This window comes from Nesoenas mayeri, assembly GCF_963082525.1.
Source record: "Nesoenas mayeri genome assembly, chromosome: 10".
Classification (NCBI taxonomy): Eukaryota; Metazoa; Chordata; class Aves; order Columbiformes; family Columbidae; genus Nesoenas; species Nesoenas mayeri.
This window is the reverse complement of record NC_137560.1, coordinates 9,777,379-9,800,088: the sequence shown is the minus strand read 5'-3', so window position 1 is coordinate 9,800,088 and position 22,710 is coordinate 9,777,379. Positions and strand designations below refer to the sequence as shown.

At 60.7% G+C, this 22,710-nt stretch overlaps 3 protein-coding genes across 4 annotated transcripts in view; 1 reads left to right on the top strand and 2 right to left on the bottom strand.

Annotated features, from left to right (window-relative positions):
* Nucleotides 1-1,487: 1,487 nt before the first annotated feature.
* On the bottom strand, nucleotides 1,488-8,792 carry MST1R (macrophage stimulating 1 receptor; the record flags this gene model as incomplete). The annotated part of the gene is made up of 20 exons (XM_080350509.1): nucleotides 1,488-1,767; nucleotides 1,848-1,984; nucleotides 2,064-2,229; nucleotides 2,342-2,451; nucleotides 2,523-2,704; nucleotides 2,784-2,864; nucleotides 2,945-3,166; nucleotides 3,245-3,337; nucleotides 3,418-3,577; nucleotides 3,652-3,798; nucleotides 3,879-4,106; nucleotides 4,202-4,295; nucleotides 4,562-4,723; nucleotides 4,837-4,982; nucleotides 5,070-5,247; nucleotides 5,337-5,506; nucleotides 5,706-5,882; nucleotides 5,959-6,084; nucleotides 6,166-6,354; nucleotides 7,548-8,792. 20 exons carry the CDS (start codon nucleotides 8,790-8,792, stop codon nucleotides 1,488-1,490), a joined length of 4,293 nt encoding a protein of 1,430 aa, XP_080206635.1.
* A 1,980-nt stretch (nucleotides 8,793-10,772) lies between these two features.
* On the bottom strand, nucleotides 10,773-15,893 carry MON1A (MON1 homolog A, secretory trafficking associated). The gene is made up of 6 exons (XM_080350489.1): nucleotides 15,679-15,893; nucleotides 14,557-14,698; nucleotides 13,832-14,299; nucleotides 12,828-13,593; nucleotides 12,588-12,735; nucleotides 10,773-12,120 (listed from the first exon to the last, which is right to left on the bottom strand). The coding sequence occupies exons 2-6, from the start codon at nucleotides 14,681-14,683 to the stop codon at nucleotides 11,980-11,982; spliced, it is 1,650 nt and encodes a 549-aa protein (XP_080206615.1). The 5' UTR covers nucleotides 14,684-14,698; nucleotides 15,679-15,893; the 3' UTR covers nucleotides 10,773-11,979.
* A 234-nt stretch (nucleotides 15,894-16,127) lies between these two features.
* RBM6 (RNA binding motif protein 6) overlaps nucleotides 16,128-22,710 on the top strand; it is a 56,018-nt gene continuing 49,435 nt past the window's right edge. For both annotated transcript variants that reach the window (XM_080350363.1, XM_080350362.1), the window contains exons 1-2: nucleotides 16,128-16,214; nucleotides 21,761-21,870. In XM_080350363.1, coding sequence (XP_080206489.1) covers nucleotides 21,827-21,870 — 44 coding nt within the window. In that variant the 5' untranslated portion in view covers nucleotides 16,128-16,214; nucleotides 21,761-21,826. The remainder of the gene's footprint in view (nucleotides 16,215-21,760; nucleotides 21,871-22,710) is intronic.

Below are 22,710 nucleotides of genomic sequence, written 5' to 3'. Positions count from 1 at the left end.
AGTACTGGGCCCTTCCCGTTGCCACAGCAACTTGGCAGTGGAGCCGAAATGGTGCTGCTCCGTCTCACACAGGCAGGGCTGGCACCCATGCCAAGGGGCACAGCCAACCCAAAACCCAGGCCAGGGGAGCAGCATGGCCCCACCATGGGGAAACTGAGACACTGTGCTGGGACACCCGCTGGCTATGGGATGCTGGGACACAGCCACCCTAAAAATACCCTCCTGCAAGCAGTGGTGGAGTTGTGCAGGTGCGAGGCGCTAGTGGAGACAGACAGCTCGGTTGATGGGAGCTGACGCGGCCGCGGGCTTCAGCGCTCCTTAATGAGCAGCCGGGGAGGTTTATTTAGAGCTGTCACTGGCTGTTGGACCTGCGTGGCCACCACGGACCGGAGAGCAGAGCTGCCTGTGGCCGTGGGGCTGGAGCATGTTTCAGCATCCCCTGCCCATCCATCCAGCCCCAAACACTGGCCTCGCCTCCCAGCCCAAGCTCTGGATGTGCACCCAGGGGGTGATGCCCATCACCAGCCCCCTCCTCTTTTCCAGTGGCTTGTTCTAGGGGATTTTGCCCCAAAATTGAACTCCTCATGGATGTGACGTCTGCTACCCCTGCCAGCAACAGGAGAAAGCCAGCTGGTCCGGCAGTGAGTGTCAGTGGGGACTCGGCTACTTCCCCTGCTCCTCGGCAGCCCCAGCACCAGCCCCGGGGCACTGGCTGCACAACCCCTGGACAGGCAGCTCCTGTGGTAACTAGGGTGGCATTAGGTGAGCTGGTAACGATGCTGGGTGGCCTCAGCGTGGCTGGCAAGCACCAGGTGAAGGGGGACGGCGGTGCATGGGGTGGCTGTGCCAGCACCAGTGTGCAGGTGCCCTCCCGTGGCTGGCAGGGGAACGGTGAGTGCACCCTCACCTGCACGCCCCGAGTGGGGTGCCCCGGGGGGCTGGGGACCCGAGGGAGCGAGCCCCCCACGCAGGGGGTCAAGGGTGCTGCCAACACAGGGCATGGCCCCTGGGAAAGACATGGCCCCAGCCCAGGAAAAAATATAAATCATTTTTAATGAGCGATTTGAACAGCCAAGGGGCTGGAAAGGCCACGGGACCCCTTAGTGGGCCATGTCCCTGCCCAGCACCTGCTGGGGCTGAGTCAGTGCACCACAGCACAGCCTCACTGGTGTGGGGCTGGGCTTGGGGCCCCCGGCATCCAGCTGCTGTGGGGCTGAGCCCCAGAACCTATGGCACCGCCTCACCGCTGTGGGGCTGAGCCGCCCAGCACCCAGCCAGGGCAGGACAGAGCCCCATGGCACCCCACAGGTGTGGGACTGAGCCTGGTGAGCACCCACCAGGTCCAGGTGTGAGCCAGCACCCACTGCTCCCAGCGCCTCCCATAGAGAGGATGCCCCATAGCACCTAGCTGCATCTCGCGTCCCTCCTGAGGGGGTGCCCTTATGGTGTATGGGGGCCTGGGAGTCTCCATGGTGCAGGGCACCCCATCAGCACACGGCTGGGTCCTTCTCCTCTTCTTCCTCCTCCTCATCTTCCTCCTCCTCATCCTCCTCATTATCCTCATCCTCATCCTCACCATCAGGCAGCTGCCCCGAAGGGGCCGGGGGAAATGGGGGGCCACGGTCCAGGTTGACGTAGGTGACAGCCAGGTTGACATAGTGCTCGCCCTCCAGTGTGGCCAGGACACGTTCCAGCTCGCCCACCAGCCCCGCGAAGGATGGCCTCTCCTCAGGTGCCGGTGCCCAGCAGCTCAGCAGCACCCCATACCTGCCCCAACAACCACATCAGCGCCAGCAGCCCTCCAAGACCCCCCACCACCCCCCTGCCCACACCCCAGCCCGACTCACAGTGTGTGGGGACAGTGGCGGGGCTGTGGCAGACGTCGCCCTCGCAGCAGGTAGCGGGCCATGTCGTAGGGGTCCACCTCAGGGTATGGCGGAGCCCCTCGCGTCAGCAGCTCCCACATGAGCACCCCGAAGGACCACTGCCAAGCAGAGAGCTGCCATGGGGGGCAGGCAGGATGGGGATGGGGGACAGGGGATAGGGTTGGGGGTCGTGAGTACCACGTCCGACTTGGTGGTGAATTTCTGGGTCTGGAGGCTCTCCAAAGCCATCCACTTGACAGGCAGCTTGGCATGGCGGTGACGCCGGACGCTGTAGTACTCCTTGCCGAACACGTCCCGTGCCAGCCCGAAGTCAGCCACCTTCACTGTCAGTGTCTCATCCAGCCTGTGGGACAGTGTTTTGGGGGAAGGGAGCCAGCAGGCAGCATCCCCCATGGCCACCCCTGGGCCCACAGGGTGACCCCACAGTGGGGTCCAGCAGGCATGGCCACACTCACATGCAGTTCCTGGCTGCCAGGTCCCGATGCACAAACTTCTTCTGGGCCAGGTACTCCATGCCCAGGGCCACCTGCAGCCCGAAGCCGATGAGGTCCTTCACCGTGGGGCTCTGCAGGGTGGGAGCAGTCAGTGGGGTGACCCTGGCCTCCACCACCCCCCTCCCTGTAGGTAACCCCCTACCCGCTCCTCCGCACGGATGAAGTGGCGCAGGTCCCCATGGCGCATGTAGGGCAGGACGACAAGGGGCAGCCCATGGCGCGGTAGGCAGATCCCCAGCAGCGAGAGCACATGGGGGTGGTGGAAGCTCTTCATGAGGATGCCCTCACGCAGGAACTCCTCCACCTCCTCCACGTCCGTGATGCCTGCCAAGAGTCAAGCCATGGGGCATCCTGCTGCCGTGCTGTGTCACAGGACTGTGCAACTGGAGCAGGTGCTACTCACGGTGCAGGGACTTGATGGCACAGTGGAGGTTCCCCAGCAGCGGGTCTGTGTAGGTGCCATGGTACACGCTGCCAAAGTGCCCTGCAGGGACAGGCAGCATGAAGCTGGCACCACACATGGTGAGTAGGTGATGAGACAACCAAATCGGGGTGCAGCATCACCTTTGCCGATGACCTGGTGGCGGTGGGTGACAAGCTGCTCCTCAGGGATGAGGATGTCCTTCACCTCCTCCAGCAGCTCTGGCCGCAGGTCCTCCAGGCAGCAGGATGTGACCCTGAGCAGGGGCATGGGGGAGCCACCACCTGCCACACTGGCACCGGCGCCAGCGCCAGCAAAGCGTGCCTGCGGCCTCACCGGTCCGGGACTGCCTGCCGTGGGCAGTACTGCCAGGACAGGCAGAGGGATGGTGAGGGCTGGGCAGGCACCCATCACCCCCCTGCTCACCGGTGACACTCACTTACCCAGCACCTCTCTGTAGTCAACACCAGGGCGCTGGGTGGTGGCAGGGGGGTCACTGCGGCCGGGCTGCACCAGCAGCTCCAGGTTCTCCGTCCCTGGGGGCAGCGTGGGGTGGGTGGAGAGTGGTGGGGGGTGGGTGAGGGGCAGGGGGCTGCCCGGTGAGCACGGCACTCACCCCTCCTCTTGCTCCAGCGCCAGCGGAGCAGCATGGCGGCCAGGACGCAGCAGAGCAGGAAGGTGATGCTGGTGCCCAGGGCCAGGCTGGCGGCCAGGTCCAGAGAGGCGGCAGGGGGAAGCACCCAGCCCAGCGCCTCGCATGCACTGTTCACGCAGATCTGAGGGAGCAGGGGCTCAGCGGGGATGGAGTGGGGGACACTGGGATGGGGGTGCCCACCCAGGTGGTGCCTACCTCCACAGGGGCCCCAGCTGGGCGCAGGCGCAGCTCACGGGGCAGGCGGCACGTCACCTCGTTCTTCAGGACGTTGGGGTGGCAGTGCTGGCCGCCCACTGTCATGGTGATGTTCATGCAGGCGGCCACGGTGTCCAGCCCCAATTGCTGCCCAGACACAGTGCCCTCAGCCTGGGGGTCCTGGCAGTGGAACTCCCCACCCTGGCTCTCCCCTCTGCCCCACATACATGCACCTCGATCTCATCATCACCAGGCTTGAGGCGGAGGCGCCTGTCCTCCTTCTCGAAGGGATAGACCTTGGGCTTGGGGTAGTAGCGCAGACGGAAGAGCAAGGGGCTGGTGACACCATCCAGTAGCACACTCAGGTTCCCCAGCGCCGTCTCCACCTTGGTCTCAAAGGGGAAGGCTGGGCTGCGGCACAGCAGCCGCTCCGGTGCCCGCGGGCCCTTACACTCCTGCGGGCAGGGGGATGCTGGCACTGGCACAGCACGGTGCCCACGGATGGGGCAGGCAGGGCCAGGGGGGAACAGCCTCCCGTTCCAGTGCTTACTGTAGGTTTGGTCCTCACACCATTGGCTTCAAAGAGGATATTGGTGCTATACACAGAGTCCAGGTGGGTGCCAATGATGGTCAGCATCGAGCCCCTATGGCGGGCAGGGATCAGGGCACTGGGGTGCACGTGGCCCTCAGGGTGCACGTGGTCCCCAGGGAGTACATGATCCCTGAGGTGCACATGGTCCCTAAGGTGCACATGGTCCCCAGGGTGCACATGGTCCTTGGGGTGCATGTGGCCCCCAAGGTTAACATGGCCCATGGGGTGCATGTGGTCTTCAGCACCTCATCCAGCCCGGCCAGGGTGGGGTGGAGGCTGGGGCCATCTGCCCCTGGGGAAGGGACCCCATGCACTCACTCAAAGCTGCAGCTGGGGGTGATGGCTGACACGAAGGGGTTGGGACGGTACTGGAAGGGCAGAGGGGCTGGGAACTCCTCCCCATCGATCCACAGGGCCACCCAGGCTGTGCCCAGGCCACCAGCAGCAGGAGCCACGCACCGGATCGCCCCATCACCCTGACTGGGGACACAGCAGTCGTGGCTGGAGAGGACAGCAGGACTGCAGGGGGTCCCCATGCCTGTTCCCGTGCCAGTGACACTGCTGTGCCTGGCAGCGGCAGGACCGGGCCATACCTGGACTCCCAAGCCAGTGGACATTCAGAGCCATTGACCATCACCCGCCAGCTGCTCCCCGCCGAGAGGTTGGTGCCATGGAGTGAGAGGCAAGTGCCACCCCCTTGGGGGCCAAATGGGGGGTGTAGGGTGCTGATGGTGGGCTCCTGGACAGAGAAGGGGTTTGGGTGGTGAGTGAGCCAACACCCTCCACCTAAAATCCTACCAGGGTGACCACGGTCACGGGGCCGTACCACGAAGACAAAGCCGCTGAGGGTTGTGGAGCCATGGACGTGGAAGGCAGAGGGTCTGGCAGGTTCCTCCACTGTGAGCACTACATCCACCGGGCCCCCCACCACTGCTGGCCCCCCTGGCTCCAGCTCACACACCAGCACATCCACAAAATCCTTGCGGTGGGAGGTGGGCAGGGGTCTGTGGGGCAGAGATGGGGGTCAGCCCCTGGCCAGGGGGCAGCTCTGGACCTCCCTAAGACGCCATTCTCTCCCAGTACTGTGGCCCACCTGTGGCTTCTGCTCTCCTCCAGCAGCACGGCACAGCCTCGCCGCCCCACCGCCACCCGGTAGGTGGTGGGGGGGCTGCGGTGAGGGTCGGGGTCCCGGTGGGAGTGGAAGGTCATGCCACAGAGTGTCACCCGTGTTCGGCCCCGCAGTGGGGCACTCCTGGGGTGGAACTGCGGGAGAGGCACCTGCATTGCCCTGAGCCCCAGAAGCCCAGAAATCCCGTTCCCTAGAGGGTGCAACACCCATCCCATGGAGCGGGGTGTCCGAATGGAGCAAAGGTCCCATGACGTGCCACCCCATTTGCCATCTCCCTCCCCACCCGAGTGCCCAGGTGACATGGGGCACAGGGGGATGTCGGCGGAGACCTACGTCAGTGAGGACGGGGGGGCAGCTATCCTGGACCCAGGGGCCGGCACACTCGTGGTGGCGGGTGCAGCCATCCCTGTCCCCGCACCAGCCGCAGCCCATGAAGCGCTCAGCCCGCAGGCAGCGCTGACATGTGGAGAAGTGGCGGCACCCAGGGCCGGTGACATTCAGCTGCCACACCTGGGGATGGAGAGCAGAGAGGAGTGGGCACATGGAGCTCAGCACAAACTTCGCAGCCCCTGGTCCCCTCACTCACCTTGGTGCCGGCAGTGAAGAACAGTGAGTGGCCCTGCAGCCCCAGGGCACCCCGTACTGGCCCTGGCTCCCCCAGGGAGAAGTTGGCCAAGGTGAGGAGGTAGGAGCTGGAGCGCTGGAGCACCATCTGCAGTGGAGCAGAGCCGGGGGCTGAGCACACCCCCTGCCCTGCTGGGAGCCCCCCATCCCGCCTGGGCCCTCACTCCACCTGGAAGACTCGTCCCTCTGCTGTGCCCAGGTGGGCAACAGTGACATCCCCCAGGGCGGTGACGAAGATGGAGGTGAGGAGAACACCAGCCAGGTGCCCGTTGAACAGGTCCACCTTATGGGAGGCGGCAGGGACAAGGGTGGGCTGGTCCCAGCAGCTGGTGTTGGTCACCGGTGCAGAGAGGTTCACCTGCAGTGGAGCACAGGGTGAGCATCTTGCAACCAGCACTGTCACCCTGACACCCCCACGCCCCTGCAGGTGGGCACCAGCTACAGCCACAAGGTATTTTGGGGAGTGCTAGTTGCCCAAACTCCCCTTCAGGCTACAAATTTTTTTTGGGAAAAAACACATCTGCAGCCCCTCCCACAGCCCCTGCGTGGCGTCAGATCCTGTCCTCCCCTCCCATCCCATCTGGATGTGGTTAATGGTGCCAGCACTGCAGGGCCAGCACCCCAAAGCCAGCCCTCTCTTTCCCCAGGGCTTGGCAGGGGGGCTGGAGATGAAGGGGGTCACCAGGCACTGGGGGGTCCCCACTGGCCACTCATTGATGCGCAGGACCGGGGTCCCCTCCCGGCTGCCCCTGCCAGCGGTGTGAGTCAGCGGCAGTGAGCTGTCTGCTCCAGCGTGGGGAGAGGAGGGGGTTGAGCTGCGCCTCACTCCATGCCTGGCTGAGAATGCCGAAACTCGTGTCACAGTACTTGGCGGGTCCCTGCCTGCAGAGGGGGCCCTGCCAGGGTGCCCACCCATCCCCATCTTGGCCATGCTGGGGCTTGTCCCTGGAACTCAGCGTTCCTGCCCCACAGCTGTGGCTGGCGAGAAACCCTGGTGACTAATTGCACTTCCGCCTGCAGTTTATTTACCCAGAGAAGGCGGCAGCAGCCCCGGGGCTGGGGAGGCAAGGCAGGAGTGGCCGGGCACCCCACACACCCCAGCTCAAGGAGCATCAAGGCCCCGTGGCTTCCCTGTCCCCACCATGCACCTAAACAAGCTGAAGTGGGTGGCCATCAACAATCTGGTGCTGGGGACAGTCACTGCAGGGGCTGGAGCTGTTGCTCTCCGGGAAACCACACTGAGGGGAGGGTGTGTGGCAAGCGGCAGTGCACTCAAGTGCCAGGACATGTGTCTGCAGCACCTGGCTATGAGGGCTGGGTGCCCGGGTTGGGGACCGTGGCCAGATCCTGCCACGGTGCGGCTGGCGCTGGTGAAACAGGGTGGCCCCTGCGATGGGCAGCGGGCAGCTGGTGGGGCTGACTCACACCTGGGTGATGCTGCTCTCCCCCTGCCCAGCCCAGCCATGGTCACTCTACCAGTGCTTCCTGGCATCCCAGACCCACCTCCCTACCTCCCAGCAGACCCACAGACCCCCGGGGCGCAGGACTCACGTTGTGCGGGCAGTACTCCACTGGCTGGAAGAAGCTGAGCCCACGCAGCAGTGCCGGGTGCCCAGTGCCGCAGCACTTCTTCATGCCCTCCTCTATGGCCTGGGCGAGCAGGCGGAGCGGGAAGGCGCAGACGGCTGAGTTCTTCCGCGGCAGCCGGCTCTCTGGCCGGCTCTCGGCGAAGGCTCCAAAAAGCACTGTGTCGGTGTCATTGATGCCAAGGTCGCGGGCCAGGCGCGCACCGGGGCGGGTGGCATGGGCAGCCTGCAGCACATTGTAGGCGATGTCGTGCTCTGTGTCCCCCTCTCCACTGTGCCGTCGCCGCCGCCGGCGCTTGGATTCGAAGCGGCAGTCAAGGACGAGCTCACGGTAGCGGCGGAGGTCGTGCTCGTGGGTACTGAGCCGCGCCAGACGTGTGTGGTATGCCGCAGAGCCCGGCCGCTCCGGCTGCACCGTCAAGAAGTAGACGTGGTCCCCATCAGCAAAGGAGTGCACATAGTGGATGGTGTAATTGTCCTGGTAGCGTGGCAGCACCGTCAGCCACTGGAAGTCATCCGAAAAGCCATCCAAGGTGCCCTTCAGCCTGCGGACAGACACTGACTGTGGACTGTACCGTGCTGCCACGCTGCTGTTTATGGTGGAGCCAAGGTAGAAGAAAGAGGCATAGGAGGTGGCCACCACAGTGGCACTAGTCCCCAGGGGGCTGGCCACGCAGTCAGGGCAGGACATGGGTCTGTTGCCCGTGGCTGAGTACAGGCAGCGCGTGGTTGCGATGGCCACCTCGCCATCCTGCACCTCCAGCTGGTGCTGGTAGCACAGGCCATGCCGTGACGTGCCGCAGCTGTACAGCCACGGCTCCAATGGGTCCAGCAGCAGCAGGACGTTGTCTGTGTCCTCAGGGCCATCTGTGACAGCTGGACACAAGCGGCAGATCTGGCACTCAGTGCTGCCCACTGGGCCGGTGATGAGGATGGAAAGGAGCTGCATCTCAGGGTTGGCCAGCAGGATGCGGTTGCGGACGGCCACAAAGACAGCAGCTGGACCAGTGGAGTCAGCAAAGACGGCAACATTCTGCACAAGGCTGCCAGCATCGAGGCCAGGCAGCACATAGGGGATGGAGAAGTTCCTGGTGGAGCTGTAGGGGATGCGGGGACACTGCCAGGCACTGGTGCCCAGTGGGGCCAGGGCAAGCACCAGCAAGAGGCACATGTGGCACAGCGGCCCCATGCTGCACGGTGCCACCAGCATGGTGTTATTGATGGTGCTCAGCTCTGAGCAGGTTTGGGACACACAGAGGATGGGTCACCATTGCATCTGCCAAAATAGAGGAGAAAGAGGTTTACCCACTGCAGGGGGGTGAGGACCTGGGGCAGTGCTAGTGCTGTGTGTGGGGCTGGAGGTGCCAGAGACCCCTGGGGCCAGACCACAATGGGTGCTGCTGGGGGCAGAGAGACTACACCAAACCTCTTCTCAAACACTGCAAATGAGAGGCGAAGCCAGACTGCCTGCAGCGGGGGGACAAATCCCACCAGATGCCACCTCCCAGGTACCCTCACCTGTTTCCTTGGGGCTTCTCTGCCCCACACGAGCCCACCAAGACCCCTCCAGGGGACGAGAATGGGGACAAGGACCCCGAGGGCCCCCTGGAGCCAGGACGGGGATAGGGACCCATCCAGCCCCTCGGGTCACCAGTGGGGACAGGGCAGTCCCGCGGGGCTGGGACAAATTCCGGGTCCCTGTCCCTGTCCCAGGGACAGGAGCCCCGCTGTACCGCGCGGCCGGGCGCCGACCCCCGAGCTCACCGGAGTCGGCAGCGCTCCCCAGCTGGGGTCCCCGGCGGCTCCGGCTGCCCCGCCCGCCCCTCCCCGAGGCCGCCCCGTCCCGCTCTGTCCCGTCCGGTACCGTTCCGACCCGTGCCGTGCCGTGTCGGGAGCTCACCTGGGCGCTGCCGGGCCGTGCCGGGCCGTGCCGTGCAGTGCCGGGGCGGAGCGGGGCCGGGCCGGAGCCGCCGAGGCAGGACGGGGCGGGACGGGGTGGGACGGGGCGGGCGGCCGGGCCGTGCGGGGCTCCCCGAGGGCCGGCACCGGCACTCCCACCCCGGGGGTGCTGGGGGGCACAAGGAGCCCGGGGGGCGCCACGCGGTCCCGAGGTTCCCAGAGGGTCACTGGACACCACATGGGACAAGCTTGGGTGGGCACGATCCCCCAGAGAGACACAGGTGAGAACCGGGGTCCGTGGTGTAGGGCTGGCACACTGCCTCGGAGGCTCGGCACAGCCTCTGCCAGGTTGTCAGAGGGTCCCCATGCCTGGGAGGTGGCTGCCAGCATCCCGGGATTCATGCAGGGTCCGGGCACATTGGCACCAGTTGGCCCGTCTGCCACTGGCAGCAGGGGCTGTCGACACCCTGGCACATGAAATCTCTACTTCCCCGAAATCACCGCTTCCCCGAAGCTGCCCGTGCTGGCACTGCGCTTGTGACTCCCAGGCCGGTGGGATGACCTTCCAGGGGAGTGCAGTGGGTTCAGCTTGGGGGGCTCCAGCTGGGGGACAAGAGCAGGGCTAGGGCAGCCACAGCTTTGCCAGCAGAGCATGGGGGCTATTTCGGTTGTGTCCATTCTTTGCCTCGTGTCCCTTTCCCCCTATCAAGCACAGTGGTGGGAGGTGGCAGCACTGCTGTGCCCACAGATGCAGGAAGATGTTTTACATCTGGATGTGTTGCACAGATTTGCCCTCCAAGCGCCTTGCTGCCCTCAGGCTGCACACATGGACTTCTCCAGCCGAGCAGGGCACCGCCTCATGCTGCTGGGTGGACTTCGGTCCCAGAAGGGGCTGAACATGCTGAAAACCGGCTCCCCTGCCCTCAGCACCTGGGCAGGCTCAGCGCTCCCAAGCTCCCGCCCCCACATTGTGCAAGGCCTGGTGGTTATGCTGGCCTTACCCAATAGCTCCTTCCTCCGGCTGCACAGCTCCCGCTCAGTTTCGACATGAGCTGGCTCTGGCCAGCCCATCCCGGGGTGTTCACCGCTCCCACCCTCCCACCAGCACTTCCAGCACAGTCCTGGCTGCCTTGCACCGCTCCTCGGCAGCTTTCCCGGCATCCAGCGGGTCCCCAGGGCTGGACTGCACTGTATCCAAACTTGGACCAAACTTCCCTACCAGCGTGGCCATTTGTACACCCCCGCCCCCAGCACACAATCATGAATGTGACAAAGACTTGGCTTAGGGTCCAGATAATGTTTATGAGCAAAGACAAGCAATTACACTCTGGCAGGAGCATAAATACAGGAGAATAGGCCCTGCACTAGCCCTGACGGGTCCTTCCCATCTCCCTCGGTGTCTCGGTGCCACCCTGGTGGCTTTGCCCCTCCTTGAACACCCATCCCAGCACCGATCAGACAGCCCCAAAAGACGGGGTCAGGCCATGCCTGGTGTGCAGCAGCATTCATGGGTGCTCAGCCCCACACCGGTGCCTGAGGACGGCTGGTGAGGAGGTGGCCCCCATGCAGCAAGCTCAGCACAGCTGGCTCAAGGGGCTGGGTTTGGGGGCAGGTGCCCCTGCATCAAGGGGAAGACCCTCCTCGGGCTGGGGTTCACCAGCACCCCATGCCGGGGGGCTGTCCAGGGGGCAGTGCTTGAGCTGACCCTGTAGGGTCCACTGCCCGGGAGCTAGCACTGAGCCCACAAGCACCACGGTGAGCACCCTGGTACTCCAAGCCTCTCTGGGGCTGCTCTGTGCTTTTGGGGGAGGAAGCAGGATGCTGCTGCCCTGGCCAGGGCAGGCTGACCTGCCACCCTGCCTGCCAGTGTCCCCAGGTCATAGTGGGAAGGGTCCAGGCTCACACAGATGCCAAGGGAATGGAACCTGCTGGGGACAGCTGTGGGACTGCCAGGGGCTGCCTGGCACTTGGGGTTCTGGCTCCCCCAGGGCAGGGAGAGGAGCAGTGCAGTCTCTGGGCCAGCCCTGTCCCCCACTTGGCTGGTATCACCCACCACCTGCAGGGACAGCAGCATAGGGGTCCCCTGAGTGCTGCCACATTTCCCCAGGGACACCCACCCTCACCACAGCCCCAGGAGAGCAGAGAGGAGGGTGCCAGGCCCAGGGGCTCAGCTGCCCTCCAGCAACCCGAGGCACCAGGAGCCCTGCTCCAGGACATCCATAAGGAGGAATGGGGCCAGGGGCCACAGAGGAAGAGCAGCCCCCCCAGAAGGGGGCATTGCCTGCGGATGAGAGAAAGTCCTGCTCACCCCTTCCTCAAGCAGCTGTGCGCTCTGGCTCTAACACCCAGGTTGGACAGTCCCATGGGTGGGTTTCCCCAAGCTCCGGGGTCCCACCATGCCCTCTCCCCTGGACTCATGGCCCAAGCTTTCCCGAGGGACAGGCACCCCGGCACCGCAGGGGCTCCCCTGGCTGGCACCATGCCCTGGGCAACGTCTGTCAGTATGTCTGGGGTGTGAGGATGAAGAGTCTGTCTTCCTCCTTGCGGATCCACTTCATGAGCTTGTTGACAGCACTGATGGCGCCGGCCTTGGTCCCCAGGGGACTGTAGCATATGTAGAGCTCAAAGGCGCTGGTTACCTGCGTGAAAAAACAGGCTACCTGCTGGGCACATGTCTGTGCCTCACTTGGGGTTGGCTCTGCATCTTCCCCTGACAGGAACGGGGAGCAGGCACAGGGGTTCCGGTGCAGGGACACGGGGTGGCAGCAGGGTGCCCTATAAGGGTGGCACCTCATTTGCTCAGAAATGGGATGACCAAACCCCATGGTTTGCACCCACAGTGGGTTTTCTCCATGGCATGAGGGAGTTCACAGCAGCACATGGCAGAGCCCACAGTGACAGAGCTCACCGGTCCCAGCTGCTGTCCTTGCCCCTCCCTCCCTGGCACAGAGGTACACAGTGACAGGCTGACCCCCAAAGGACCACACATGGGCTGGGGTAACCATAGGGACCATGGAGCTGATGGTGTGTTGTGTCACCACCCCCTCACTCCACCATGCAGGACTGGAGAAGCTGGGCTCACCGACATCCTGCACACAGCCCTTACCCACGCCAGGAGGTTCTCCCTGGGGCCCGTGAAGTAGATGTTCTTCAGGGGCCGTGAAGAGTTGTGAGCCCGGCTGTGAAGGTACTGGTAGAGCCCCAGGAGCCTTTCCTTCTCCTCCTCCCGCACGTAGGGTGCCTCAATCTCGGGGCTGCAGGAACACAGCACCATGTTACCCCCTGGAGAAGGACGTTCATGGAGAAGACTTGTCCCACACTCCCAAGGCTTCCCCTAGGGCCTCACCTGGTGAAGAGTCCAGAGCTCTTGGACTTGTAGATGAAGTGCCGGAGGTCAGGGATGCCCACCTGGGCGACGCTGTAGAATGGGGTACGCAGGGCATCCTGCAGAGCATGGTGCACCCCCCGCCGCCGCAGGCGCTCCTGGAAGCGCCGCTTACAGTCGGAGACGGTGAAGAAGTCCTCGCGGTCGGTGGAGACCAGTAGGAGGCACAGGTCCATATCCTGCTCCAGGTAGGAGATGTGGGCATGGAAGAAGCCGCTGGAGTTGAACTTGGGGAGGCAAATGGGAGTCCAGGCTTCACCCTCCCGGAAGGAGGAAGAAGAGCTGATGAGGTTGAAGAGCAGGTGGAGGTCAATGGGGTGGAGAAACTGATCCTTCTTCCTCACAAGAGACACCAGCTGGTTCCCTGACAGGAGGATGGAGAAGACCAGGCTCTTGGCCTTGGCCTGCTGGAGGCTGGTGCTGACAGCATCCCGGACACTGGCTGCCAGGGGCAGGCAGCGCACAGCGCCCATGAGGAAGCTGGGGTCATGGGCCATAAGGTCCAGCAGGTTGTCGGTGATGCGCTCTGAGCCGGCCAGGAGCCTGCGCAGGTCGTAGTTCTGCTTCTGCTGGAAGATGTGGTTGAGCTGGGTCCAGGTGAGCAGGCTCAGGATCTGGTAGTAGATGTAGAGTAGCTCGTGGGCGATCTCCTGCTCCGACTGCCGAGTCCGTGCCACTGCCACCAGCACCAGAGGGCTCCTCCGCACAAAGACCACCTTGTAGCCATCTGCTCAGGAGGGAGTCCCCAGGGGGCCGGGGACAGACAGCTAAGCCTGGCTACCCAGGGCTGCAAGAGGGAGCCAGGCTGCAGCGCCCCCCCCTCCCCTCCTCACCCCAGTAACCAATTTGCCCCTGAGGACAGCTAATGTGGCCCACGGTGCCCACAGTGGCCATGGTGCCCACGGTGCCAGATGCACAGCAGAACCTGTGACAACCCCCTGTCCCACTCCCCCCCAGGGTGGTACCTGCATGGATGGACCGGATGGCATTTTTCTCGGCCTCCAGGAAGGACACCAGGGCCATCATGACGCCCATGGTGCTGGAGAGGGCCTCCTCAGAGCCATAGCGAGAGTACACGGGCTTGCCCGCCTCGCTCAGCACAAAGACGTGCTTCCTGTGCATGCGCCAGGCATCCATGGTCACGTCTTCCTCCTCCTTGCTGGACAGTACCGAGTCGCGGCGGGTGGTCTGCGGGGACGGCTCCAGCTTCCCCTCCTTGCTCGGCCTCATCTCCTCCTCCAGGTCAAGGGCCATGCCCGTCAGCTGCGTGCTCAGCTCGCTGAAGTCCTTGCTGATCTGCTCCATGCTGCTGGGCTCGGCTGGCTCCCCCCGCCCCTCCTCTGGGCTCCGCACTGTGGCCGCCCCGTCCTCGGGACTTGTCAAGTCCTCATAGGAACGGGTGTGCACGAACATGGCTCCCTCTTGGCCTGCCCCTGCAGACAATGGACCATGAAGTGTCTGTCTGCTTGTCCCCCACGCTGAGGCAGCGAGCGGACAGACGACACAAAAGCGACAGGGGGTTGCAGGGAGGGTGCTGGCCTCCCCTCCCCATCCCACGGCACCCAGGGGTGCAGGTTTTGCTGGTGGGGAGTTGCCAGGGGGCCCATCTCCCCCTGCCTGTGGGGCTGTGGAGGGCCCATCCTGCACGACAAGAACTGGTTTCACACCCACGTCGAGCTCTGCCCCGTACCTGGCTCTGTCCCCTGTGCCAGCCCCGGCGTGGGGCTCTCGGACCGCTCCGCATGCTGCCCATCTCCTGGAGCCAGGGACCCGTTGGGCACTTCCCAGCTTTTCTTCTTCTGGACATCTGCAGCCATTCCTCAGGGCAGGACCTGCGTGTCACCCACAGCGTCACCCCTCTGCGCTCTCACCCACAAAACAGGCCCCGAAACGCTCCACTCTCAAGTGGGGCCTCACCAGCACCCTCGGCCCACTCCTGCTGGCTCAGCAGGCAGCACTGAGCTCTGTTGAGATGTCAGGAAAGTCACTCTAATCCAGCAGGATTTCCTTCCTCCTGTGGCCCCGGCTCCTTCCAGCTCCCCAGCCCCAGCACCTTCATCCAGGCTTGGCCCCAATTTCCCCTGAGTGCTGGGAAAGCCGCTCAGGCTCCCTCCTGGCAGCGAGGGGGAAGGGAGCCGGCCCTGCTCGATCCCAGAGGCCTCTTATTTGCACAGGGCGGGTTTTATGGCACTCCTTGGCCTGGATTAGGTGGCCGAGATGAGCTCAGGCTGGTGACGCTGCTCCCGAGGCCGCAGCCGCTCAGGTGGCACAGCTCCCCGGGCGCACGATGCCCTCTCAAGCCCCTGACCCCGGGCAGCCCTGGGGCACACCCGCCCGTGCCTCCGGCCCGCGCCTTCTCCCTGCCCCGCGGGGACACCGGCCCCGCAGCGCACACACGCACACAGCAGCGCGGGAAGGCGGCCGGGCCGGGACCCCGCGCTGCCTCGCTGCCGGAGCCCCCCAGAGCGCGACATCGGGCGGGCCGGAGAGCCCCGGCTTGGCTGTGACACCCCCCGCCCCAGCCGGGAACGCCGCACCTGGTGGGCTGGACGCACCCCCAAAAGCCTGCAGCCCCCCGGCAGCCCCGGAGGACGCTGGGCTGCAGGTCAGGGCCCCGACCCCTCCGGCCGCGCCGCTGCCCCCGCGGGACAGGGTCTCCCCGCGACCCCCGCGGCACAGTGCGGGGCCTGCCCCGGCCCCCCTCCCGCCCGGAGCGCCACCGCTCCGGTGCTCTGGGGAAGTGCCACCGCTCCGGTGCTCTGGGGAAGTGCCAGGCCCGGGACAACCCGCACTCCCTCGCACCGGGACCGACCTGCGCGGCTCCTCCCGTCGGCACCGGAGGCCCGGGCGGGCAGCGCGGCGGGCGCAGCTGCGGCGGAGGCCGCCCGGCAGCCTCCAGCACGGCCTAGACGAGGCGGGGGGAACGACACCGGCGGCGGGCAACCACCTTCCGCCGCGGCACCCCCGGCATCGCGGCACCGGCGCGACGGGATCCGCCCCCGCGGCCTGCCCGGGCCTGGCCCCACCGCCACAACGTCGGGCACGGGCCCCGCGGCATCATGGGAGCTGTAGGCAGGACGCACTTCCCGCGGCCGCTGCCCCGCCCCTTCGCGACTACAACTCCCGGCAGGCCGCTCCAGCCGCGCGGAGCATGCTGGGAGATGGAGTCCGCCCACAGCCCTGCCGCGCGGGGCATGGCGGGAGTGGTAGTGCTAGTGCTAGTGCGGCGGGGCGGGACTCTGCTTCCCAGAGTGCCCCGCGGGGGCGCAGGGGGGGGCGGAAGTTCCGGTGTCTCGCTGTGGGTGCGCTGGGCCTGGCGCGGAGGCCGCGGCTGCGACGGCGGCGGAGGTGAGGGGCGGCCTGGGCCCACCGGGGGAGCGGCGGCTGTGGTGGTCGCGGTGGGCGGGGAGTTTAGGGGCCGCCCGGTGTGGCGGAACTGGGCGGGGTTCGCGGGCTTGGCCGGGGGAGGGGCGCGCGGGTGCGGGGCCTGGCGTGAGGCGGCGGAGCGGGGGGCGTCCTGGGGTGCGGGAGCGGAGCGGGGGCGTCTCCTGGGGTGCAGAGGCGGAGCAGAGTCCTCAGTAAGGCCGCCTGGGATAGGGAAGCAGGGGCTCGGCGGTGTCCGCTGGGGCAAAGGGGGATCCCGCCGCCAGAGGGGAGAGAGGCGGGGCGTCTCCTGAGGGTCTCCCGGGGTGGGAGTGTCACCGTGGTGATGTCCGCGATAGAGGAGCGGGGGGTGGGCCCTTCTCGGGGCCGCCTGGGATAGAGGAGGCGGGGGTTCCCCCAGCGGGGTTCCTCAGGATCGGGGGGCGTCTCTTTGGGGTTCCCCGTGCCGGGGGTCAGTCCGAGCTGGGGCTGCCTCGGCTGCGGTAGCAGGTCCCGGCTCCGTGCCCCGGCGTGACCCCGCGGCTGCGTGCGGACTCGGGCAGCCCGGTCCGGGGGTACCCCGGGGTGTCCCCACAGCCGTGCCTAACGCTGGACCTGCCATTTGTGCCATTGTTAGTGGTTGTGGTGCTTCTGGGTATCTCTCTGTTATTGTGAGGCCCTGGTCAAAATTAGGGCATCTTTCATACCATATTATATGCATTTCTGTGAAAAGTGTCCCAGGACACTTGTGTTTTTAAAAGGGGTGGATGAAAAGTGGTCCAGGTTCACACTGGGAGGCAGAGGAAGGTGACGGGGGTTGTTGCTGGAGATTGATTAGCTGACAGTAACCCCCAAGAGGGGCTGAATGGCATTTTGAACTGTAAATAAAGGCTCAGATGGAGGCAGGACGTGGCTTGGTTACTTTGTGGTTGTGAACTGCTGGGAGCAATAACGGTGAGCTCTCCTGTTTTGTTTTTTAAAACAACTGGCACCACAAGAGTTTGGTGTTGTTGCTGGTGTGGTATTATTTTGGAAATCCTGCTGAATCCCCTTCCCTGTCCCAGCAGGGTGTTGGTGGTGTGAGAGTTGAGAATGTGCTCGTGAAGTCCTTTGGGACAGGCAAGGTCAGGATAGTAATGGGGGGGGGGGGGGTGTGTGTTAGAAATTCACCTAATTGTTTCCAATACATCTTTTTAAAAGTATAATTCAGCTGAAAAGCACACATACCCCTTTAAGTGAAAACCTCCAGCCTGATACCCAGGAGAGCCGAAGTGGTTCTCTCTCCTTTCACTGTCGAACTTCAGTGACATGTTTATGTCTTGCAATATTTGCATTTCACAGAGGCTTTTTCCTTTCTTTAGCCTTACAAAAACTTTACTGAGCACCGCCAGTTGTTCCACAGCAAATTATTTCCTCTGTTCATTGAGCGTAGTCTTGTCTGTAGTTCTGTGTTTGATTTCCTCTTGGTCTATAAATACCAAGTCTGGCAGCCTTGGCAAAATATGTTTGAAGAGGAATTGTAAGTATCAGGGTATTTTTCTGGAAATAGCATCTCTTTGAAACTTCACCTTGCCTAATCAGTCAGTAGTTTATCCTGTCTCCCCGCAGATTTGGAAAACAAGGTGCAAAGTTGGGTGTAAGTCAGTGAGGAGGTGCTGGAGGTCTGTGCTGGCATTCCTCCCTCTGCCCCTTGCCAGAAATCTTTAATTATTCCTTAAGAAGGCCAGCTTCCTAGTCTGGCTCAGTTGCGTGCTTCTGATGTACAATGCTGTTACTCAACCGTAGTAAGATGTAAATTGAAATAAGAGATGCAGAAAAGTCTGCTGTCAGGGTGTAACTGCCAGGGAGCATCTGGATCTGCATCAGACTCTCCTGTCTGCTGGGAGAGCTTTGGGACCACTGGTGACTGGGGAGACGAAGGCCACCAAAGAGCTTCCCCTCCTTGGAGACACCTTCTGTCTCTTCACTGGAGCCAAGGCTTTGTTACCAGGAAACAGCCAGCTGGGAGAGGAAGGAAATAAAATGCCATACTTTCAAGATGCTTTTCAGCCCTCCTGAATATTCAGTATAATTGTTAACAGCTAATTATTGTCTTAAAAGAACGCTAAATCTGGGCTCTGTGAGTAGCTGGACCATGTTGTATGTTCTGTGGTTGAAACGTCCTATGTGCCATCTCCCTCAGATGTGTGGTTGTGACTTGAACTGTGGCAAGACTAATTGGTGCAGTTCCTCACACCCGAGGGTGGATTTTTGCCATACTTTGCTGTTGGCCTGGCCCCAGGCTCTCTTAGTGTGTCTTTGGCAAACAGCTTTACTCACGCTGACCTGTCTCCTGGTGTCTGCTTGTGAGCAGAGAGGTGGGAACTGAGCCAACTGCACCTGCCTGCAGCAGCAGCAGGGTGAATCCTGATGGTCTCTGGGCACAGTGTGCGCCTTTTGGAGTGGTTGTGGCAGGGTGTTATGTGTGGGAGGTCTTGGCGTTGGTGGAAGCCAGTCCAAGAAGTTTCCGTCCTCGTCCAGCAGTTTGCTATTACCCTGCTTTGTGGGGCTGTGTAGTAAACTGTATCGCTGAAATAACCTGTGTTAAATATAACTCTTTTCGGGGGGTTGTCCATGTTGCAGACCCAAAAAAGCACAAGCTGGCACAACTAACACATTATGCCTTGCCAGAGGCAGAGCAGAGGGTGGAAATCATATCGGCTGAACAGGGACTGTGGGAGCCAGTGCTGCTGCCCGTGTTATTGAACTGTGACCTCATCCTCATGGATGTGGCTGCACAGCTCAGCTGATCTACGCCAGGCCTCATTTCAGTCCAACGGTATTTTTTTCCCTGTCTGATAATTTGAATATTATGTTCAAACAATTCCCAGCTGGCAAGGGATTTTTTTTTTTTTTTTTTTTTTTTTAAGCATAGGTAAGCTTGTTGACTTGATGAGAACTTGAGTGGGGGAAGAAATCAAAAAAGGAAGAACAAGAAACACCAAGAAACACTGCTCTAGATGTCTTCAGGCTGCAAAAGATCATAGATAAAAGGATTGGCTGATGCCAGCCACCTGTAATGGTGACTGCTGTAACCATCTCTGCTCACCTGTCCTCTCTGTGGAGAGTGCAGTGTCAGTTCTCTCAGATTCACCTCTGAGAAAGCCCAAAAAAATGCTACTCCTTATGGAGGAAATCTTTGGAACTATGGACGTTCTTGCTGCATTGAGAATCGTGTAAAACGTGAGCAGACCAGGGCCCTTGGGCTTGAGTAGCTGGTAACCTGTTTCTTTAGAAATGTCCCTATGGCAAGTGAATGAGCAGGTTGTTGTACTGCTTGCCTTCATCAGCCCTCACACTCACCAGCACTCTAACAGACCTTACTGTCCCCAACCTCCTCATGAGCACTGGCTGGTGCAGGACAGTCCCCCACAACATACTTCTCTCTGAGTTGGAGAGGTACGGATTTGATGGGTGGACTGTTTGGTGGATGAGGAACTGGCTGGATGGTCACATCCAGAGAGTAATGGTCAATGGCTCAATGTCTGGATGGACACCAGTGACAAGTGGTGTCCCTCAGGGGTCCATACCGACACTGTTTAACATCTTCATCAATGACATAGACAGTGGGATTGAGTGCACCCTCAGCAAGTTTGCAGGTGACACATAGCTGAGTGGTGCAGTTAACACACCTGAGGGACAAGATGCCATCCTGAGGGACCTGTACAAGCTCGAGAAGTGGAGTCATGTGAACCTCATGAGGTTCAACAAGGCCAAGTGCAAGGTCTCGAACCTCGGTCAGGGAAACCCCCAGTATATCAATCCAGGCTGCGGAGAAGGACTTGGGGGTACAAGAAGATGAGAGATTGGACATGAGCTGGCATGTGTGCATGCAGCCCAGAAGGGCAGTTGTATCTTGGGCTGCATCACAAGGAGCGTGGGCAGCAGGTGGAGTGAGGTGATTCTGCTGCTCTGCTCCACTCTGGTGAGACCTCCCTGCAGCTGCATCCAGCTCTGGGGTCCTCAGCACAGGACAGACATGGACCTGTTGGAGAAGGGCCAGAGAAGCTACAGAAATGATCGGAGGCTGGAACAGCTCTGCTGGGAGGACAGGTTGAGAGAGTTGGGGTGTTCAGCCTTGAGAAGAGAAGGCTCCAGGGAGATGTTATTGCACTTTTCAGTGCTTAAAATGGGCCTATAAGAAAGATGGGGGCAGACTTTTTTAGCAGGGCCTGTAACAATGGGACAAGGAGCGATAGTTTTAAACTAAAAGAGAGGAGATTGAGGCTGGACATGAGGAAGAAATTGTTTACAATGAGGGTGATATAATACTGGCCCAGGTTGCCCAGAGAGGTGGTGGGTGCCCCATCCCTGGAGACATCCCAGGCCAGGCTGGATGGGGCTCTGAGCAACCTGAGGTGGGTCAAGATGGCCCTGCTCATGGCAGGCGTTGGACTGGATGAGCTTGGAAGGTCCCTTCCAGTTCAAACAATTCTATGATTCTATGACTCTATGATTCTGTGACCCGTGGAGTCACTTCCTGGTGTATGTCATAACCTGCTCGGTTGACTTGCTGCCCGTATGGCAGCACTGATCTTTGGAAGCAGAAGAAAAAGGATCTTGCGTGCTATTCTTCGAGATTAGCTACTCTAGCCAGGCTTGGTGGTGACTGTACTGTCTCCTGTTCCACCGATCAGCTGCGGTGAGTTTAATCCTGCTTTTGAGCTGCTGTGTAGCAAGATCTCCCGACCTTGGTCTGGTGTCTCCGCTGCCCTCCTGAACCACTGCAACCAGGTTAGCCAGGGCACATTTGAGACCTGCAGGTTGGTACCTGCCTCATTGTGCCCTAGTTCTGCTGCAGTCTTTTTTTTGGGGGGGGGGCGGGTGGGGGCAGGAGGGGGGAAAGATGGAAGTACTTCCCATTTCAAGTCCTGGCTTCGGCAATCGACAGGAAATCTGCACCTTCCTCGCTAATGGGAGGAAGTGGATGGAATTTTATGTGTCTATTGAGGCAAATGTTACCTGAGGCGCTCAGCTTGGTGAGGGCAGTGGTGGGGGACAGTGCCTGTAGTGATTTATTGGCAAAGCCTGCTCTGTTATCTGTAGACTTTTGAGGGCAGAGTAACCATAGCAGACCAATAGGAGTGATTGTTTCCTTGCCCAGCAAAGAGCTTTTGGCAAAGATAGTTTGGATTAAACATTAATTGCGAACTGTTGTTCAGCAATGGTCTTTGTTGTTTATAGATTGTGGTGTTCTCACATTTCTGTCTGCACTCCGAATAGTGTCAGACAGCACAGTGTGTTGGGAAGCTTTATGTTAATCAAAGCAGATATCAAATTGTTTGCCCCCCATATTGACAGTTTGATTTCAGAAGTTGACACTTGCAAATTTGAATGTGGAGAAACGCAGCAATTAAATTTGTTTGTGCCTGTGGTCTTGTATATTTGTGGACCCTGATCAGATGTTATGCACACCTCTTCTAACCAGTGGTGTTTTTCTTACATATGTGTTCTTTGCCTTGTGGCTTATTGCCATGTTATTTATTCAACAGATCGTGCTGTCTTGGTGTTCTTAGAGTGAATTAGGCATTTCTGGAAGCCTACCAGACAAGATCAAAATGTGGGGAGACCATCGACAAGGCAACAGAATGGGGTCTTTTCGGTAAGCATTTGAATGTATAGTTTTTTTCAGCAACATTCTTAAATACAATAAGCTGTGGGAACTTTCTGTTTGTCGATGTTTCTGCACAGCCTCCTGTCAGCAGACTACTTTGGTAAAAGCTCTGAGATAGTTGTGGAGCTTGGTGTGATTGCCAAAGAATAGACAAGTTAAGTGACAGTGTAGTGTTCTGCATTTCTGTGAAGTTTTTTTTTCTTTTCCCTTTTTTCTTTTTTTTTTTAACAACAGCTGGTTTTAATATTTCTGTTTCTCCACACCACCTTTTCCAGTGGAGCTGTTGTAAGCCGAGGTGATGAGATGCCATATGGGTTTTGGTGCTATGTGCTGTTAAGACCTAGAAGAGAAGCACCTAATAGTGTGATGTTGATTCTCTTCAACTGTGGTGCTTGCCTTAACTTCAGGAATACTGGCACTTTCATTGCACACAGGATTTTATGAAAATTTTTAAGAGTTTAATTCTCTCCATGAGGCTAAGTAGACCATATAACCTTCATAAGACATTTTTGAATGTCACTAGAACTGTTTTAAAGAGTCATATGCAACTGGACCTGCACAACATGATATTTTTCATAGTTTAGATTCTTCTGGTTGTTAGTAGGCCGTGTATTTGGAAGAGGGCTCTTGGTATGAAAAATAAAAAACAAACCAAAACCCAATGGAGGCACCAAGAGCTAGGATTTTCCTTATGCTGTGCATAATTCTTTCACCCTTTGCTCATGTGTCCACCTCAGTTATTTGAATATTAACATGGTAAAGGTGCTTACTCATGGTATACCTTAGAGTTCTGCAATAAGAATACTTAAAATAATTGTCCAGTTGTTG

Coding starts and splice junctions, on each gene's coding strand:
- MON1A (XM_080350489.1), bottom strand. CDS start 14,683: ATGGCTGCAGATGTCCAGAAGAAGAAAAGCTGGGAAGTGCCCAACGGG. Junction 13,594..13,831: donor CATCCGGTCCATCCATGCAG/GTACCACCCTGG, acceptor CCTCCTGAGCAG/ATGGCTACAAGGTGGTCTTT. Junction 12,736..12,827: donor AGCTCTGGACTCTTCACCAG/GTGAGGCCCTAG, acceptor GTGTTCCTGCAG/CCCCGAGATTGAGGCACCCT.